Raw genomic sequence first — 16,623 nt, 5'->3', positions numbered from 1 at the left:
GGTCCAGTTTGGTGAAAATAGTGGATCCCTGGAGCAATTCAAAAGCAGAGGTGAGTAAAGGCAGAGGGTACCGGTTCTTCACTGTGACATCATTCAGACCTCGATAATCAATGCAGGGGCGAAGAGAACCATCTTTCTTTCCCACAAAGAAGAACCCGGCACCAGCAGGAGAGGAAGACGGGCGGATGAGTCCAGCTGCCAGGGAGTCCCTGATGTAATCCTCCATAGTTTTTCTTTCAGGAGGGGATAGTGAGTAGAGGTGACCTTTGGGTGGAGCAGTCCCAGGGAGGAGATCAATGGCACAGTCGTACGGACGGTGTGGGGGCAGAGATGTGGCTTTGGTCTTGTTGAACACCTCTCGGAGGCCATGGTAACATTCAGGGACATTAGAAATGTCGGGGGCAGTGCTGGGGGGTACTGAGCCGGGGGGCAGCGAGGCAGCACGCAAACAGGTCAGGTGGCAGGCATTTCCCCACTCTTTCACAGTTCCGGAGGCCCAATCGAGGTGAGGATTGTGGAGACGGAGCCAAGGGTAGCCCAGGATTAGGGGTTGGCCTGGAGAGCTGAGCAGGTGGAAGCGGATGGTCTCTCGGTGGTTTCCTGACACCATCATTGAGATGGGGGCTGTGATGCTGGTAACTGTGCCAATTACGTGACCGTCCAGGGCCCGGGCTGGAACAGGAGTGGACAAGCGATGGCTTTCCAAGCCCAGCTGACGAGCAAGTCCTGTGTCAATAATGTTTGCTTCTGCGCCAGAGTCCACCAGGGCTGCCAGGGTGTGGGTGGAATCAGACAGGTGAAGACAGACTTGGATGAGGGGTTTACGGCTGATGGAGGGCTGAATGTTCATTGAGCTCATCCGGATTCCTCCTACATCTGGTGAGCTCCGGCTTTTGCTGGACAGGTGGCGACTCGATGACCATCACCACCACAGTACAGGCACAAGTTGGAGGTGATGCGTCGCTGGCGCTCTGCAGGGGTTAGGGAGGTGCGGCCGATCTCCATCGGTTCAGACTGGTCCGGCTGGCTAGATGGTGTGGCAGGTGCGGACAGAAGGGCAGTTGGGACACTCCGTGTGCTGGTGGATGGACTCTGGCGCCCTCTCTCATGACGGCGGGCCTGGATCCTGCGGTCGATGCGGACAGCCAGAGCAATGGCTTCATCAAGAGTGGGGGGTTGATCATGGGAAACCAGCTCGTCCTTTATGTAGTCCGCCAGGCTGTGGAGGAAAGCATCCACCAATGCTTCCATGTTCCAGGAGCTCCGACTTGCCACAGTTCGAAAGTCAATGGAGTAATCCGCAACAGTCCTTCTGCCTTGGCGAATACTCATCAGGATCTGAGATGCCTCGGCTATTGTGGATTCCAAATCGAATACCTTGAGCATCTCCTCTGCGAATAGGTTGAAGGTTGCACATGCTGGGGTCTGGCGCTCGAACTCCGCCGTTCCCCAGAGTCGAGCTCGGCCCGTCAGGTGAGTGATCACGTAACCGACCCTCGCCCCTTCAGTGGCAAAAGTCCTGGGTTGCAGGGTAAACTGGACACGGCAGCTCGTCAGGAACGCCCGTACCTGGGTTGGGTCGCCGCTGAACCGCTCTGGATTGCCGATCCTGGGTTCTGGGGCTCCGGCAGCCACGGTAGCAGTGGACTGGGCAGGAGACTCGGGTGCTGGGCCGGTGAGCAGGCTGGCTGGGGCTGGGCCGGTGGGAGCAGGCAGAGGAGAAAGGTTGGTGAGAAGTTGAATGATCATTGCAAGTTGTTGCTGTTGCTGCTGGAACTGCTGACGCTGGCTCAAGCCGGCTTGAAGTAGGGAGGCAATGTCAGCAGTGTTGCGGTTTACCTCTCTCTCTGTCTCTTCCAGGCGTTGCATGGCGGTGGGTGGTTCTGGTTCGTTGGTTTCCATGCTGGTTCGACCGTGCGCTGGGTCCATGTTTGGTCAGATCGTACTGTCAGACACCAAACAGGACGAGGACCACAAAAGCGTCACGTTCAAAAGTTTATTTAAGGGTTGGGGGTTAAGGGGGTTTCAGGGGTTCCGGGGGGGGGTACAGGAGTTCCAAGAGTCTGCGTGTGTGTGTTCCCCCAGTAGCCGAACAGCGATGGCAGGAGCTGGATGATCCGGGAAGTCCTGGGGGAAACACACACACACAACAGCAATTGAAACGAAGCAGCAGTACAGTCAAGGACTAGGCGGTATTCGTAGAAGAGGGACGGAAGGCAGGTCAAGATTACCGGGGCTGGAGAACACAGAAGTAGTCGAGCGGGTCCGGGATCACAGGCAAAGAGTCAGAGGCGTTTTCAAAAACAGGCAGGTAACTGGTGCTGGTTGCAGACGATCTGACAAGTGTGGACTGAAAAGCAAGGCTTTATATAGAGGGCATGATGAGTGGTGAATGCAGTGCAGCTGGTAGGTAACGAGGGTGAGGCAGAGCAGAGCAGGAACAGGTGGAGGTCATCAGACTTCAATCAGCACGTGTTACCAGGCAGAGAGAGAGCTCATGACAGTAGTTCCTGTTGGTGTCCGGAGCGCCTAACCAAAAATTACAACCGCCTAACCAAAAATTGCGAAGTGGATATTTATCTCGTGACTCAATGATTGATCTATCCTGTAGCTTAATTTTGATTAAGACACTGACTCCCCTACTTGGTTCATTCTTGCTATTTATGGTAATTCAAGTATTGCCTTGCTTTTAGTATTATAATCTTCACAGACCCTTACAACAGTAGTGATAAATGGTGTAGTGGCTAAAGCAGATGACTTATTATCCCAACGTTGTAGGTTCAATTTTCTTATGTTGTGAGATTGTCCTCTTGCTTCTCGCTACCTGCAGGTGAACTAGTGTGACATGTAGATTCAATTGTTTTTGACTGATGTCTAGTACCTATGGTCTCTCGATGTAGAGTAACTATATACATAAATATGTATGGTCAAAACCTATTGTTGTGTCTCGTAGGCCTACTCTTACTCAGAGATGAAAAGAAGAGATAGGATCCGAACTCCGGCCGAGCGCGTAGTGCAGTGACGCGCTGCCCTTAAGCCACGAGACAATTGATACCCAGACATTCGACCAGGCTATACATTTTTTCCAACATAGATATTTAACACAAATAATGACACATAGGCTATTGGTCGGCTTCAGTAAAATGTTTTATATACTTGCAATTAATAGGTTTAGGTTTTTGCAGATGACAATGACAATGCCAGCATTAATCACTCGGTTTAAAGGTGCCATGTGTAAGAATTGAGGTAAGAATATCCAAAAAAAGAGCTACACACATGAAAAGAATGAGAAGAAATAAGGGTGATGATGTCATTAAAAAAATGACAAGGTATAGTGCTGCAGAGATATCAACCTGAATTAGCATGCTAAATTACTAGTCACAGCCCGACAGGTGTCATAATACCAGTTTCGGCCATGGGAGGCGGTATGCGGGCAACATAACCGCCAGCCAAACTGCAATACACGTTTCTTGGTTGTTACTCTAGGGTAGACCAACTCACTTTCTGGAGGTATACTGCCCCCATCTTTTATGGAATGTGGAGTATGAATTGATTTTTGGCGGACATTACACATGGCACCTTTAAATGAGAAAAATGTCAACATAGGCTGTGGCAGAGAATTTCTAGGGGGTGGGGTATTACACGTTGCCACTGTTTCCACCAATGATATCTATCGCTGCATCATCAACAACGTTGTTGGAACTATAGTGTTCGAACGTCAGAGGTAGCGAATTGCGACACAGGTACGATGCTTTCTGGAAACAGGTGTAACAATGTTGTTGTTTGGTCGCAAGTTGCGTCGTACCATGGTGGTTGAGCAACGTCATTGCTAACTTTTCTAGAAACGACCCCCAGAACGTGACGTCCGGACAAACCCCTAATGATTTGATTTGGAAGATATCAGCCTACGATACGAGAGAGACAAAGTGCATATATTAAATCTAATAGTCATTCATTCATTATTAATATTTATCCTGCTCTTTGTGTGTTACCGTTTATGCTTACCTCATGCCAGCGATAGCGAAACCATTTTCAATGGGCATATCCCGTCATCTTATTGTTCAAAACACCAGCAAGAAAAGGCTAATCTGTTTCAACCATATTTTTTTAAAAATCAAAACAATAATAAATGCGGCAGCTGACTTTCAATGATTAGACTATACAAAAATTCAACCTTAATTAATCCTTCAGGGAAGTACCTTAAACATGATTTTATGGTTTTGACAAAAATAAGGATTAAAACCTCATGGGAACCTCTTTTTTTAACCTTTAACTAACATCAGTTAAAGGATAAAAAATGTATCCTTAATATAACCATCAGGGAACGTTCCCAAAAGGTTCCCTGACAGTTGCACAAAAACAGCTGTAAGAGGAGGTTCCGGGAACGTTCTCCAATGCTACACAAACACAATTATTTTTATGTGACCTTCAGGGAACTTTTAGGGAACATTCCTGGAACATCGGGTGTTTGTTGTCCAACTTTGAGATAACTCAATTCACATGTGTTACAGTATGTCATCTCAGCATTCCTGAGATGAAATATGATTTAAGAGTGTGTTCATGAGAGGACCAGGTGGGGGGTGATGCATGCTAGGTCACCAATTTCTTGGAAACTTGAGAATAGTCTTTTAATGTATACTAACATTCTCTTTTTACATCTTCTCTGTTGTTTAATCATAGGCTAAGTGGGGTGGAAACAGATAGCAAAGAAGCAGAGTATGGTGGTGTGTCCTTTAGAAGTACTCTGTCCTTCTCTCTCACCTCTCAGCACCACCAGCAGAGGGTCACCTGCAATGCTTTCAGCAAACTGCTCTCTGGGGGAGTCAGCTCTTCCTATACACTCAATGTGCTTTGTGAGTGAATATGTTTGTGTTTAATCTCTAACCCCTTGCCCAAGAAAATTACTTTGGTATGATATGATTTTTTTGTAAATCTTTCCCCTTCTTCTTTTCTAGTTCCCCCTGAGTTCAGCTCTGACCAGCCCAAAGAGGTGAAGGCTGTAGAAAATGATGAAGTCAGTCTTCCTCTGATGGTGTCTGCCAATCCAAAAGAAATAACATGTGACTGGATCTATCATGGAAGAAAGCTAGATAAAGGTGACATATTGAACTAGAAATGCAATTCCAAGGAATTACCAGTGCATGAAAATGCAAAAGTTGTGACGTAAAATATCATGTATAGTTAAAATAGATAATACAGAGATAGTTACTACGGTGATGCTAGGATATATATGGTGGTTGCATAGCTTAATAAAAGTTGATAGTTTAAAAGTAGACTGTTTAAAAGTTAAACATATAGTTTAAAAGTTGTTGATAGACAGCTAGTTTAATAGATTGATAGTTTACAAGTAGACTGTTTAAAAGTTGAATGGAGATAGTTTAAAAGTTGTTGATAGACAGCTAGTTTAATGATAGTTTAAAAGTAGACCGTTTAAAAGTTGAAGGTAAATAGTTTAAAAGTTGTTGACAGACTGGAAGTTTAATGAATGTTGATATTCACTTAGTTTAATGGCTGTGTATAGGTAGATATTTGACGATAACTGAAAGTTGGAATGGCTCTAATGTTTGCTAGCAGTTATGCTAAGATTTTTAACTATGCTAACCATGTTACTTAGCTAACGTTTTGTAGCAGTTTTGCTAAACATGCTAACTATGTTAGCAATGCTAACTATGTTAACCATGTGACTTAGCTAACCTAGTTATCATTTTTAGTAGTTATGCTAACTAACATGCTAACAATGTTAACATGCTAACTATGCTAATTATGTGACTTAGCTAACCTAGCTAATCATTTTAGTAGTTATGTTAACTATGCTAACTAGCATGCTAACAATGTTAACATCCTAACTATGCTAATTATGTGACTTAGCTAACCTAGTTAATCATTTTTAGCAGTTATGCTAACTAGCATGCTAACTAGCTACAGTGGGTAGGAGTCATAGTCGATGACAAGTAACAGTTACAATGGCTGAACAGTTAAAAAGTTCAGTAGTTTAAAGGGTTAAATTGTTTAATAGTGAAATAGTGTAGTGAGGACTTTTATTTTGAAACAGTTTTTGGCAGAGGAAGCAGTTGAACAGGATGTGTAGTCTTAATAGGGCCAGTTTGTATGCGTAAAGCCTGAGACTGGCAGTTGATCCAGGTGGCCTGAACACCTGCCATAGGATTCTAATTGCTTAACGGCCATATTATGATGTCACAATCGGCAATGTTAACCCTTTAGGCGCCAGAGGTTTTTTTCCGAAACGATCAATTTTGACATCTTCATTTCAAAAGGCTATATCTTAAAAGTGATAAGAGATAGAGACTTTCTGTAAATTAGAGAAATATTAAGGATGTATGTAGAGATTAAATGTTTATATCTAATTTGCATATTATGACGTCATATGGTGGCGGCCATCTTGGATTATAGAATTTTCATGAAAAGTTGCATGTTTGAATGATAAAATGCACCACTTCTTTCCCCCCAAAATGTCCCTCACCTTCTGTATGCTATATTGCACAATACTGAATGCTCAGGTAAATAGTAAGTAGTGAACAAACTGTGTAAATCATTACTAATAAATGGCAGAAACAAACCAAATGCATGTAGCGGTAGACTGGCCTTTTGCTGTAGAGATTTTCCATTTACTACATACAGTAGGCACTCTGATTCCATGTATGGGGCACATATATATTATTCAGATGACACACAAACACAAGTAGACAAGACCTGTTTAGTTCAAAAGCTCATTTGCCACGGCAAGGCACAGATCAGGAGTGAGATGACGAGACAAGACAAGAGACAATGTTATTTTTTTTTTTCTTTTTGTTGTTTTTGTTGATGTTTTTTTGTTTTTTTTCTTAGCTGACAAAGACACACACATCACAAGGACATGAACACACAAAAAGGAACACATAGTGTACTGTATGTCCTAAATGATCAGGGAAGTAGATAGCAAATCAACAGTGTAAATCATTACTAAATGGCTGACTTTTTTTTTTTATGTAGCAGGCCTTTAGCTGTAGAGATAATGACTCCCTATCCCTATCCATAAAGGGCCGGCATTCCCATCATCTTGTGATAGACTATGCATGACCTAATGTGTGTGTGTGTGTGGGAGAGGGAGAGAGCGTGTCACCACCTCCACCATGCGAGCAGCATGGCCAGATCTGCCTCGCGCGCGCCGAGTGGAGAGAATTTGCGCAGCTCGGACTAGGCCTACTGTCATTCTCATTGCGACTCCCCACACTGCCACTACGTTCCCCCCTAACTGTCCTATGAGCACTTCGACCTCGTCTAACATACCCAGTGGCATTAGACAAAGGCTCCACCACGTTACTGTCGCCGCGATTGTGGAGAGGCACACGTTCAGAAGACAGAAGCTAGCGCTATGGATATTAGGCTACCTCCAGCCTCGTTCGCCACACCACTAACACCCTGCTAACTTCCCGATGAACACTCCGAACCCGTGAAACATTATTCCCACCAGTGACATTGGGCAAACGATTCAACGTTTGTGCTTGGTGTAAGCTAAACTATGGAGTAAACTCTCACTTTGTCCAGCTGCATCATTGCAAGGCAGGGACGCATCTGAAGCCTCACTAAACGAATCACCGTAATTTTCTGAAGGCAGATATTCCCCTTCAGAATCAGGGTCCGCGAATAGAAGACCCAACACTTCATTTCAGGTAAACTTTTTTGATGCCATTAGACGATAATCTAATGCAAATACTCGCTGACGTTGACAATATCGCTCTGACAAAGTGGCTCACACGCACACTAGCTCCGGTATTTCATGCACTGATTCAATGCGCTTGTAGCTAGAAACTTTTGTTTAAAGCGTGTCCTTTTTTCGACTCGGGGATGACGTATGACATGTCTGCCATCTAGTGGAGTGGAAGTCGAACGAAATATGACACCCTATTTGACTAAATCGGCCGTTTTATTCAGTACCGCATCTTGTCGACTATAGTCGCCTGTGGCGCCTAGAGGGTTAAGTCTATGGGGATTTTTAAAGTTTTTCTTTAATAGTTTAAAAAGTATAAAAGTTTCAAAGTTGAAAAGACATAGCAACCCGATCTGTTTGAAGACCTACGTTACAAAGTTTGAATGAAGTTTCTAAGTTAAACTGTTCAAGAGAAATTGCGGACGGAAAAAGTGGTAAGCGGAATAATAATAAGTTGCCTAGGAAGAACAGTACAGTGCATTTTCATGCACTGTAACTAGAAACGCAATTCCCAAGGAATTACCAGTGCATGAAAATGCAAAAGTTGTGATGTAAAATATCATGTATAGTTAAAATAGATAATACAGAGCTAGTTATTGCGGTGATGCTAGAACAGACATGGTGGTTGCATAGCTTAATAAAAGTTGATAGTTTAAAAGTAGACTGTTTAAAAGTTGAATGTAGATAGTTTAAAAGTCGTTGATAGATAGATAGTTTAATGATAGTTTAAAAGTAGACCATTTAAAAGTTGAATGTATAGTTTACAAGTTGTTGATAGACAGCTAGTTTAATAGATAGATAGTTTAATGATAGTTTACAAGTAGACCGTTTAAAAGTTGAAGGTAGATAGTTTAAAAGTTGTTGATAGACAGCTAGTTTAATAGATAGATAGTTTAATGATAGTTTAAAAGTAGACCGTTTAAAAGTTGAATGTAAAAAGTTCAGTAGTTTAATGGGTTACATTGTTTAACAGTGGATTATTGTAGTAAGGACTTTTATTTTGAAACAGTTTTGGGCAGAGGAAACAGTTGAATAGGATGTGTAGTCTTAATTGACCCAGATTGTATGCTTAAAGCCTGAGGCTGCAGGTGGCCTGAACACCTGCCATAGGATTCTAATTGCTTAATGGCTGTATTATGATGTCATAATCGGCAATGTTAAGTCTATGGGGATTTTTAAAAAGTTTTTCTTTAATAGTTTAAAAAGTTTCAAAGTTGAAAAGACATAGCAGCTTTGTCCGTTTTAATACCTACGTTACAAAGTTTGAATGAAGTTTCTAAGTTAAAGGAACCATATGTAAGATTGTGGCCAAAACTGGTACTGCAATCACTTTCAAAATACTGAATAGCGGTGTATCCCCTCCCCCTCCCCCCTGACTCGAGGTTGCCAACCCGGATGGCGAAACACTACTGACTTCGTGATTAGTAGATAGGTGGAGGGTGGCGCATCAGGCCAAAACACAACATGACATGACAAAACACAACATCAACATCAGTTGAGGGCTGCAACTTCACTTTTTAAATGACGAATATCCTGGCCGGACTACTGTTGTCAGTGATATAAGTATTTGAAATGAACATGATTTCTTCATGTCTAGTGAAATATCAGGGCCATTTTATGATTAATTGAAATATTTTTCTTACATACGGCTCCTTTAAACTGTTCAAGAGAAATTGCGTACGGAAAAAGTGGTAAGCGGAATAATAATAACTAGAAATGCAATTCCAAGGAATTACCAGTGCATGAAAATGCTAAAGTTGTGATGTAAAATATCATGTATAGTTAAAACAGATAATACAGAGATGGTTACTACGGTGATGCTAGGATAGACATGGTGGTTGCATAGCTTAATACAAGTTGATAGTTTAAAAGTAGACTGTTTAAAAGCTGAATGTAGATAGTTTAAAAGTTGTTGATAGGCAGTAGATAGTTTAAAAGTTGTTGATAGACAGCTAGTTTAATAGATAGTTTAATGATAGTTTAAAAGTAGACCGTTTAAAAGTTGAAGGTAAATAGTTTAAAAGTTGTTGACAGACTGGAAGTTGAATGAATGTTGATATTCAAATAGTTTAATGGCTGTGTATAGGTAGATATTTGACGATAACTGAAAGTTGGAATGGCTCTAATGTTTGCTAGCAGTTATGCTAAGATTTTTAACTATGCTAACCATGCTACTTAGCTAATGTTTTATAGCAGTGCTAGCAATGCTAACATGCTAACCATGCTACTTAGCTAACTTAGCCAACGTTTTCTAGCAGTTTAATGAATGTTGATATTCAATCAGTTTAATGGCTGTGTATAGGTATATATTTGACGATAACTGAAAGTTGGAATGGCTCTAATGTTTGCTAGCAGTTATGCTAAGATTTGTAATTCTGCTAACCATTCTACTTAGCTAATGTTTTATAGTAGTGCTAGCAATGCTAACATGCTAACCATGCTACTTAGCTAACTTAACTAACATTTTCTAGCAGTTTTGCTAAACATTTTCTAGCAGTTTTGCTAAACATGTTAACTATGCTAGCAATGCTAACTATGTTAACCATGTGACTTAGTTAACCAAGCTTATCATTTTTAGTAGTTGTGCTAACTATGCTAACTAGCATGTTAACTATGTTAACCATGTTACTTAGCTAACTTAGCTAATTATTTTTAGTTTTGCTAAAAATGTTAACTAGCATGCTAACATGTTAGCATGGTAACTATGCTAACCATGTGACTTAGCTAACCTAGCTAATCATTTTTAGCAGTTTTGCTAAAAATGCTAACAATGCTAGCAATGCTAACATGCTAACTTTGTTAACCATGCTAACTAGCTACAGTGGGTAGGAGTCATAGTTGATGAAAAGTGTTGACAGTTGATGACAAGTTAAAAGTTGTTGATAGACAGCTAGTGAATGTATATAGTTTAAAAGTTGAATGTAGATAGTTTAAAAGTTGTTGATAGACAGCTAGTTTAATAGATAGATAGTTTAATGATAGTTTAAAAGTAGACCGTTTAAAAGTTGAATGTAAAAAGTTCAGTAGTTTAATGGGTTACATTGTTTAACAGTGGATTATTGTAGTGAGGACTTTTATTTTGAAACAGTTTTGGGCAGAGGAAACAGTTGAATAGGATCTGTAGTCTTAATTGACCCAGATTGTATGCTTAAAGCCTGAGGCTGCAGGTGGCCTGAACACCTGCCATAGGATTCTAATTGCTTAACGGCCGTATTATGATGTCACAATCGGCAATGTTAAGTCTATGGGGATTTTTAAAAAGTTTTTCTTTAATAGTTTAAAAAGTATAAAAGTTGAAAAGTTGAAAAGACATAGCAGCTTGGTCCGTTTGAAGACCTACGTTACAAAGTTTGAACGGAGTTTCTAAGTTAAACTGTTCAAGAGAAATTGCGTACGGAAAAAGTGGTAAGCGGAAGAAGAAGTTGTTGAAGTTGCCTAGGAAGAACAGTACAGTGCATTTTCATGCACTGTAATAAGAAGAAGTTGTTGTTGTTGCCTAGGAAGAACAGTACAGTGCATTTTCATGCACTGTAATAAGTTGTTGTTGTTGTTGCCTTGGAAGAACAGTACGGTGCATTTTCATGCACTGTAATAAGTTGCCTAGGAAGAACAGTACAGTGCATTTTCATACACTGTAAAAATAAGTTGTTGCCTAGGAAGAAAAGTACAGTGCATTTTCATGCACTATAATAAGAAGTTGCCTAGGAAGAACAGTACAGTGCATTTTCATGCACTGTAATTATAGTGTATATTGTAGTACATTTTGAAAAATATATATGTTATAGATATGGCACTATATGGGCATTGGGCCATGATATTCTCCCATTCAGTTTTAAGTCCTTTTTATTCACTTTTGATTTGCGTGCGTTTAATCAAGGCAGGTTGATAAAAAGGGGATGTCTTTAAAAAAAATAGCATGAGACAGTGCTCATCATTAGAGATGCACCGATTGAAATTATTTGGACCAATACCGATTTTAGCCGATTCCGATTTCATTTCTTTTAACCACTTTACAGCACACACAAATAGTTATTTTCTATCTTTTCTTTAATAGAACATGTTAATATAGAAATGTAATCAACTTATCAGTAATGAAATGGCTGTTTAAAAATGGAACAGGGGAGCAGACACATTCTTCTTCAAGTCTGACTTCAGCTGCAGTATCAAACTATAATGCTTCCCAGTGTAGGACATTCATTGCACACACTACTAATATAATATGTACAGAGCCCCTAAAAGGGACTTGAGCAAAATAAAAATCTAAAGTTTAGTTTCATGTGCTCACGTAAAACTTTCATGTGCTCACCTGAAACTGTCATGTGCTTTCAGTCTCAACCCTTCAAATCAAACAGTAGCCTTATACATGAGTTCTCAAACCTTTACAACCCCAAAACATTCTAAAAGGCTAGTACCACTAGGCCAACTACTATGCATGGTGGTGCACTGACTCAGATGCATGCAGCCAAACAGCCAATAAAAGCATTTTTATTGAGATGGTTTTTTTTCTCTCCACTGTTACATATTTCATATGTACGGGTAACTCTTTAACACACCCACAAGGAGATGGTACTGCTCATAACCAGAACCCTATGTGATACCAATGAATGTCCAAACTTACACAGGTAAGCGGATACAATACTGAAACCCACACAAATCTTTCTTACTCACAACCTCACACGGTACCGTAATAGTAGAGATCAAACAATCAGTGATTGCACGCCAACACAGGTGCTTTATGATCTGCTGTGGGCGTGACTGGGCATGCCAGTGTGTCTTAAAGTCTATCCACAGTCCTTAGCAGGCTGGGGGATCATTCCCCATACATATCATCATCATCAACCGTTTTTTATTCAGGGATTGAGTTTAAATTGACTGAGCATCAAGCACTTTTACAGCAATGCCCTGAGTTACAAAACATACAACAACAATAATCAAAATAACAGAATAGAAAGAAAAGAATAAGGGGGATATGTATGTATAAATAATAATAATGATATAAAAGGTCTAAATATTAGTCAAAGCAAGAACATTGTACAACAGCCATATCATCAATCATACCCTTGAATTGGTCTAGTGACACAAAAATCTAATTTGAGTAATTCTTGCAATTTGTTCCATCTGAAATATGATAGAGGGTCTCGGGACAATAGATAACTATAGGGAGCAAAAAAAATAAGTAAATTTAATTATTTTAATTAAATTAGCCAAATTACACATTTGCTTGGAGAACTGTTTATCAAACAGTTTATCAAAAATGACATTTAAAACATGAGGAGTCCTGGGCACATACTCAGTGGACATAGCACTTGCTGCTCAAAACAGATGGAAAAAGATGTCTCTCATTGTAAAAACTGCCCTGTCTGATTGGGATGTTATGGGAAATTTCTGTGTTATTATTTTCTAGTTATAAGAATTTACTAAAGCTGTTCTGTTTTCAGAGATTGACTTTCGATACAGCTGGGATGATGATTTTGTGCTTAAGATCAAAAATGTGACAAGACATGATGCAGGAGTGTATGCCATTGAATGTTCAAATGACGAGGGGCAGAACCATACTCAAATCTACCTACATATTTCCTGTGAGTACAATGGTAGAAGATAAACAGTTTTTACCATTATTCAGAATAAGGAGAGATGAAATGTTAAAGGTACTGTTAGTGGTTATAAGTAATTTCTAACCTGTAACAGCTTTACAAGTTACAGTGCTCTTCAGAATTAGTATTGGTTACACTTTACTTGAAGGTATCTACATAAGAGTGACGTGACACTGTCATGAACATATCATAAACATTATAAATACGTTCATGCCATAACGCTTCTGTCATTAAGTTATATTCGGTTTCATTATGGTTAGAGTTAGGGTTTGGGTTCATGTGTCATGACAGTGTCATTTCACTCTTATGTAGATACCTTGAAGCAAAGTGTTACCTAATTATTATTAGGCCTATCCTGATAAATTTGACTTAAAATAGGTATAACAATCCTCTTTTGGTGATGCATTGTAATCTCACAATGAAAACTATCTGAGTAGTGTACCAGTAGAGTTAGGGTGACTTGACATTCAGTATCTTTTCTTGTTTGATCTCCAGATGCACCAAGGATCAGAATGAAATCAAATATTGTGTATGTGGACATTGGTGGAACCATAGATCTGCTTTGTGAAGTAGAAGCCAATCCTGTATCCGCCGGAATGTTCTCCTGGAGTTGGCTTGTAAGTTGTAACTACAGTTTAGGTTAATTGTAGTTAATAAGATATATTCAGAATCAATTGTATAGAAAAATTAAGTATATTCTCTTTCCATGCTTATTTAGGCCTGCATATAATGTTATAGCCCAACTAACCTTTGTAAATAAGATCTTTTTTTTACAAACACTTCACCATGCTTCAAAATGCAGAGTATGTGAACAGCGTTTCCAAATGAAAACTAGCGCGCACAGTCTTGCACTCCGCCAATGCTAAGCCAAGGATGTATGGTCCAGTCTCTCACAGCTGTTTGTAATTACCTAGACCAACAATGTAAGACAGGCACACAGCAAGTCCATAGTATGCAATTCTATGCACAAGGCAAATACACTACACTAGGGGCAGTGGTAGCGTCCTACATTTGATCTAAGATAATTTATGATGGTACATGTGATTCAAAGAAAACAAACATACAATACAAACATTGAGACATTGTGTAACACTAGGTAGCAGACTCAAGAACTGAAACACTGAAAGACTGAACAATAAGGCAGTGTTTATATACCCAACCAAAATAGTAGGACAAAATGAAACACAGGTGAATCCAACAAAGTCAGGGGACAGAGGAAGAAAATGTCTGAAATGGTGGCATCTGGTGGATACACTGAAATGGTATCAGACTACATTTGCAAATGTATAGACGATGTTGTACCGCGAGTGACTGTATGGACTTTTCCTAATCAGAAACCATGGGGGAATGGAGAGGTCTCTTCAGCACTCAAAGCCCTAACAGCAGCCTATCATTCTGGTAACCCTAGTGAGTACAAAATAGCCCGTTATGAACTAAGAAAATCCATTAAATTGGCCAAGAGACAGTACAGAGAAAAAGTGGAGTCATATTACACGGGATCCAACACCAGGGATATGTGAAGTGGGTTAAGGATCATCACTGACTACAAAGGAAAGAGCCACAGAGCAGATGCGACCTCTGTCTTTCTTGCAGAGGAGCTGAACTCTTTCTATGCCCGGTTTGGGACACCCACCAGGTCAGAGGTACTGTTAGAGCAAGACTGCTGCCCTTTTCAGGTATCTGTGACAGATGTGTGCAAATCCTTCAGAAGAGTGAATGCACATAAACCTCCAGGACCTGACAACATCCCGGGGCGTGTTCTTAAGGCCTGTGCTTCTGAACTGGCAGCGGTATTCAGACATCTTCAACCTCTCACTGCTACAGTCTGTCGTCCCCACATGCTTTAAGAGGGCCACCATCATCCCAGTCCCTAAGAAACCATCAGCGAGCTGTCTAAATGATTACTGCCCGGTCACTCTGACCTCTGTTGTGATGAAGTGCTTTGAGAGGTTAGTCAAAGACCACATTACATTCTGTCTGTCTACTGCATTAGACCCACTCCAGTTTGCTTATAGGTCTAACAGGTCTACAGATGATGCTGTAGCTTTGGCCTTGAATACTGCTCTCTCTCACTTGGATCAGAACAACATGTACGTACGGATGCTCTTTATCAACTTCAGCTCCGCCTTCAACACCATATTACCATCTAGGCTCATCATGAAACTGCAAGACTTGAACATCAGTCCCTCGATGTGCAGCTGGATACTAAACTTCCTAACAGGCAGGCCAAAGGCAGTACGGCTAGGTAACATCACCTCCTCCAGTCTAACACTCAGCACTGGTGTTCCACAGGGTTGTGTTAAGCCCCCTGTTGTACTCACTGTTCACATATGATTGTGCAGCCACTAACCACTCCAACACCATCATTAAATTTGCTGATGACACCACCATAATCAGCTGCATCAAGAATGGTGATGAGTCTGCCTACTGAGCAGAGGTGGCAACAATGACATCTTGGTGTCGGGATAACAGTCTGCTGCTCAATGTAACATAAACCAAGGAGCTGATAGTGGATTACAGACGACTGCAGGGAGAAGAACACACACCTTTCACATCGGGAGTGCAGCTGTGGAGAGAGTCAAAAGCTTCAGATTCCTGGGTATAAACATCAGTGAGGATCTGAGCTAGACACATCATATTGGTGTGGTCACAAAGACAGCTAGATAGCGGCTCTTCTTTCTGCACCGTCTGGAAATTTGGCAACAAAATATTTTTACCGCGGTACAATAGAGAGCATTCTGACTGGTGGCATAACAACATGGTATGGTAACAGCACTGCCCAGGATCGAAAATCGCTACAAAGAGTTGTCAGATCAGCACAGCGCATTACAAGGACTGAGTTACCATCCATCCAGGACCTCTACAGCCAGAACTGCAGAAGAAAGGCCAAGCGTATAGTCTCTGACCCCAGTCATCCCAACCACTGTCTTTTCACCCTCCTGCCTTCTGGCAGACGATACAAGAGCATAAGGACCCGTACCAGCAGATGAAGGTATAGTTTCTTCCCGCAAATCAGCAGGATGCTGAACCATCCTTGAAAATCACCACATAATGGCACTTTTTTGGATTCTTTTTTACCCTCTTCCTCCTTCTCTCTCCATCCTATTTTTTATAGTATTTTTTAAATGTATTCTTGAAATTGAATGGACTCTTGAGCACAAGGAATTGCAATGCTGATTAATGCTTTTTTATGAGTACATGATAATAAATTTGAACTTGAACTTGACAAAACCATCATTACAGGTTCTGTCATTAGGGCCCGAGCACTGACAGTGCAGAGCTGGGACGAGCCGGGAAGCCCTATTGTTTTTGTAAGGATTA

At 40.9% G+C, this 16,623-nt stretch overlaps 1 protein-coding gene across 1 annotated transcript in view; it reads left to right on the top strand.

The window, feature by feature from the left end:
* The window catches only part of nphs1 (NPHS1 adhesion molecule, nephrin), a 156,389-nt gene that overhangs the window by 102,739 nt on the left and 37,027 nt on the right, over positions 1-16,623 (top strand). Inside the window, exons 14-17 of the mRNA XM_042107343.1 lie at positions 4,681-4,853; positions 4,956-5,096; positions 13,147-13,287; positions 13,798-13,919. Of these exons, the coding sequence (XP_041963277.1) occupies positions 4,681-4,853; positions 4,956-5,096; positions 13,147-13,287; positions 13,798-13,919 (577 nt within the window). The remainder of the gene's footprint in view (positions 1-4,680; positions 4,854-4,955; positions 5,097-13,146; positions 13,288-13,797; positions 13,920-16,623) is intronic.

The sequence above is a fragment of the Alosa sapidissima genome, chromosome 10, assembly GCF_018492685.1.
Source record: "Alosa sapidissima isolate fAloSap1 chromosome 10, fAloSap1.pri, whole genome shotgun sequence".
Classification (NCBI taxonomy): Eukaryota; Metazoa; Chordata; class Actinopteri; order Clupeiformes; family Clupeidae; genus Alosa; species Alosa sapidissima.
This window is presented reverse-complemented; position numbering and strand designations above follow the sequence as displayed.